Consider the following 3,650-nt stretch of genomic DNA (forward strand, 5'->3'; position numbering starts at 1 on the left):
TGTGGGTGGTTGGAAATTAGGCCATGCCACGCATAAGTGTAATATGTCAGACAGTTATGGCAAGCGGATTTAACATGTATAGGCTATACCTTACTTAACTATTGTTGCCTTCACGAGCTAGCGGAAATTTCTTACTTCCCACTTCTGAAGTCATGATTATGAGCTCATCACATCCAAATTTTTAATTGAGAGGGCGTTCGTTTGCAATTTTTTAACTTGGAAACTATAATAATTCCAATAGAGCGTGAAGGCAGCATTACGACCTTTTTATGTTATTACTTATTTTTATTGTTATTAGCCTATAGTTATTAGTCTATGTTCCAACTGTATGCAGTCTTACTAGTAAGATTTTTAATTACTATAAATTAGCCAGGCTGACATATGGCAAGTAAATAGTGAGATAAGAAATATTACTTCGATTTTTATAGAAAATGGTGTCTCATAGGTCGGCTACTAATATCTTATTTTTAAATACTAATAAACCTGAATTAGATACCAACAAAATGGGGGAAACTGTCCCCACAGAATTCAATGGGAAAAAAATTGTAGCCTATAATTCATTTCTGTAATAATGGAATAGTTATTTGTCAGTATTAGGATAGTAGCAAATAAATACATGTTAGTAGGCTATCCAGTGAATAAATAATATCTCATTAAAATTAAAATGAATTAAAAATGATAAATAAAAAATATAAAATAAAAACGATAGCCTATTACCGTTACTGGATTACTCAATAGTAATTAAAAAAACGCTACTGTGTACTACTAACATAGAAACTGATGACAGTTAGATTAAGGGAATAAATGTTAAAATGGCTTGCCACATACATCAGTCAACCTCTATTGTGTCATGAGATAAAATGTAACAAATTTTTAGACCTATTACCCATACAAAATACGGTAGATATAGAAGTGGCAATATATTTGCAATAAAAAAACTATACTAATTTGTCAACTTTCCCTTTTTCAGAATTTGGTCGTTATAGCTTATCCGCAGTCAGTGTTTGTATAGACACTGATTAAAAACCAGAACAAAGACAGTAGGAGAGAACCCATAATTTGGCTGCTGTTTCCATACATTTTTAGTCAATTGAACAAGAATGTAAAACTTTTATTTTACCTTACCATATACAATTATGCGCATTAAAGTGTTTATGTAATTAACGTTCAAGGCAGTATTTTAGTTATGTTTTTTGTCTTAGAATATTTTTGAATAGTTTCCTATCCAGCCAATGCAAATTCATTTTTTTTTGTCTATATTTTAGTCTATACGTATATTTTATTATTGAAACAGTTAGTCATACATTACTAAAGTCACATCATAAAAGATAAATTTTAATACCAAGTCAATTGGTATTTAAACATTTTGTAAATCATCTTTTTTTTGTATAGAAATGTGGTTCAGCAGTTTTTCCACACAATTTATATTTTTGGAGTGATAATTGTTTATTTTTTATCAGATCAGGTGTATTCAATTACACAAAACTGAGACTTGTTTTATCCCAGCGGTTAAAAAAAACAACAACAGTAACATGGTATTTTAAATGTGATTATTAATCAGCAAAACATTTTTGGGTGGAACAGTGCACACTGGCTGATATAAACTCACAGTTATATTTACAAAAGCATGTGTAAAGGTTATGCCATTGCTGAAATCTGTGATTTGACTTTTTATCAAAAATCCACATCATCCTCTGTCTTAAAAGGGCACCAGACATTTCATAAATACAACAACAACAACAACAAAAAAGATAAACATATTGTTAGACATTACAAACAAGAGCACTTTCACATACACATCAGGGGAACAGAGGAATTATTACTGCTGATCAGATTTTTCAAGTCAAATGCTATGTCCTAAAATCTAGAGTGAAACAAACCAGGTGTGATGAAGACTGTAACTTTACATTAAAACCTTTATGGAAAAGGTAAAGTTAAATGTAAAACAACACAATTGAAGTTTCTCTACATTTCACTTGAGCAAAGTCTAAGGACCAAAAAGATTAATATGTGTTCAATACAGTAACTTTATTTCACAATACTACCGTCATGCACATCTGTACAATAGGATAACGTATGTCATAGCGAGAAAGGTGATGCTAATGGTCTTTGGAAAAAGATGCACAAAAGGATAACACTGGCACATACACATGAGTTTAGGTATCAAAATCCATCTTTTTTTTCTTCTTTTTTTTTGTTCCTTGCAAGAGTTTGACATTGCAAACACAATTCACGGTGACTTTGGACATGCACCCACATCCCTAGTCCCTCCTTGGAATAAAAAAAAAAAAGTTTTCACTCTGTAGTGTCTTTCTCTTTCACAGCAGCTTCACACAAGGCCCTCTTCTGCATCATGGTGTAAGGGAACGGTGCACCATTGCAGGCGCCATAGTCCAGTTTATTAAGCCTTGATAGTGTTTTGATGCTGCCTGGAGGCCTACCTGGGCTCACCTTGTAGCCTGCAGCTTTGGTAGTGCCCAGTGGCCTTCCTGGGCTGGTTTTAAAACCTGCTGCTCTGGTGGTCCCAGGCGGTCGTCCCGTACTTGTCCTGTACCCTGCAGACTTAGTGGTACCTGAGGGCCTGCCTCGTCGTCCGGACTTCCCAAGGCCCTTCTTTTTCTTAGAGCCCTCTGGAGCATCTGCACCCCTCATTCGAACGGTTTGGGAGTGAAATTCATTCTGAGAGTCTTGCATCTGGCAAGACATGGGCTTGATCATGCTCTGTGGCAAGGGGGGCAAGTTTGGGAGTGGCAGTTGTAGCGAGGGAGGTGGGACAGTGGGGTAAAATTTGTTGGACTGTGAACTGCACAACTCAAAATGACTGGCTGGGTGTTGCCCATCATCCCCAATGCTACCCAGACCATAGTCGTTGCTGTTGCTGGCTACTTGGTGCATCATTTTCTGTTCAAATAAAATATATTTTAAAACGTTAGATTGGAAAAAGATACAGTGGTTAGTAAAATGTTTATTTGTACTGTAAAATAACAACCGAATATAAAAGTATTGCAATTTATACTTTCCAAACATCTTACAACGAGCGCGTGCATCGCAACTGAGTGATTGACGACGTCAATCAAAAAGAAAACAACAGGCCTGTTCAATTATCCATGGAAAGTTATGCAGAGAGAGTCGAACTATGGAAATAGTTAAACTTTAAGTATGTCACAATGTACAGCTGGATAAGCAAACACAATGTTTTATCACAAAAAGCCAGGGACCGCAGAATATATCTCTTATGCAAGTCCATCGTTGTCCTGTCATTCTGCACGTTTGGTATCTTTTTTCCCGGCGCTATTCGGTTTTTAAAATATAATAGTCTTTCAATTGCTGTAAATAAAATAAAATGAAATGTAATATAAATAAGATGTAATTTTGCGTTAAATAATGCAATGAAGAAAGTACTTTACCTCATCTGGAACGCGGATCACGGAATGTAATGGGTTAAACATGAAACAGATCTATCTTCCATTCTTGAAAGCAAAAGCATCATTTTATTAACGCACTAATATGCACATTTTTGAAGCGCAAGATGCTTTCTTTCCGAACGATCGTGCTAATTCTGGTTTAAGGGATGGATATTTTTCCCCTAACCGCTGAGGTTTAAAGCTGAAAGGCAGCCATTTTCACTAGAAAAAATAATAAAATAGTAT

General features: G+C 35.2%; 1 protein-coding gene across 1 annotated transcript; it reads right to left on the minus strand.

The window, feature by feature from the left end:
- Positions 1–1,427: 1,427 nt before the first annotated feature.
- On the minus strand, positions 1,428–3,650 carry LOC309503933 (UPF0461 protein C5orf24 homolog). Its single transcript, XM_082176788.1, has 2 exons — positions 3,408–3,650; positions 1,428–2,901 (listed from the first exon to the last, which is right to left on the minus strand). Exons 1-2 carry the CDS (start codon positions 3,447–3,449, stop codon positions 2,296–2,298), a joined length of 648 nt encoding a protein of 215 aa, XP_082032914.1. The 5' UTR covers positions 3,450–3,650; the 3' UTR covers positions 1,428–2,295.

Source organism: Leuciscus leuciscus (assembly GCF_965113295.1).
Source record: "Leuciscus leuciscus genome assembly, chromosome: 8".
Classification (NCBI taxonomy): domain Eukaryota; kingdom Metazoa; phylum Chordata; class Actinopteri; order Cypriniformes; family Leuciscidae; genus Leuciscus; species Leuciscus leuciscus.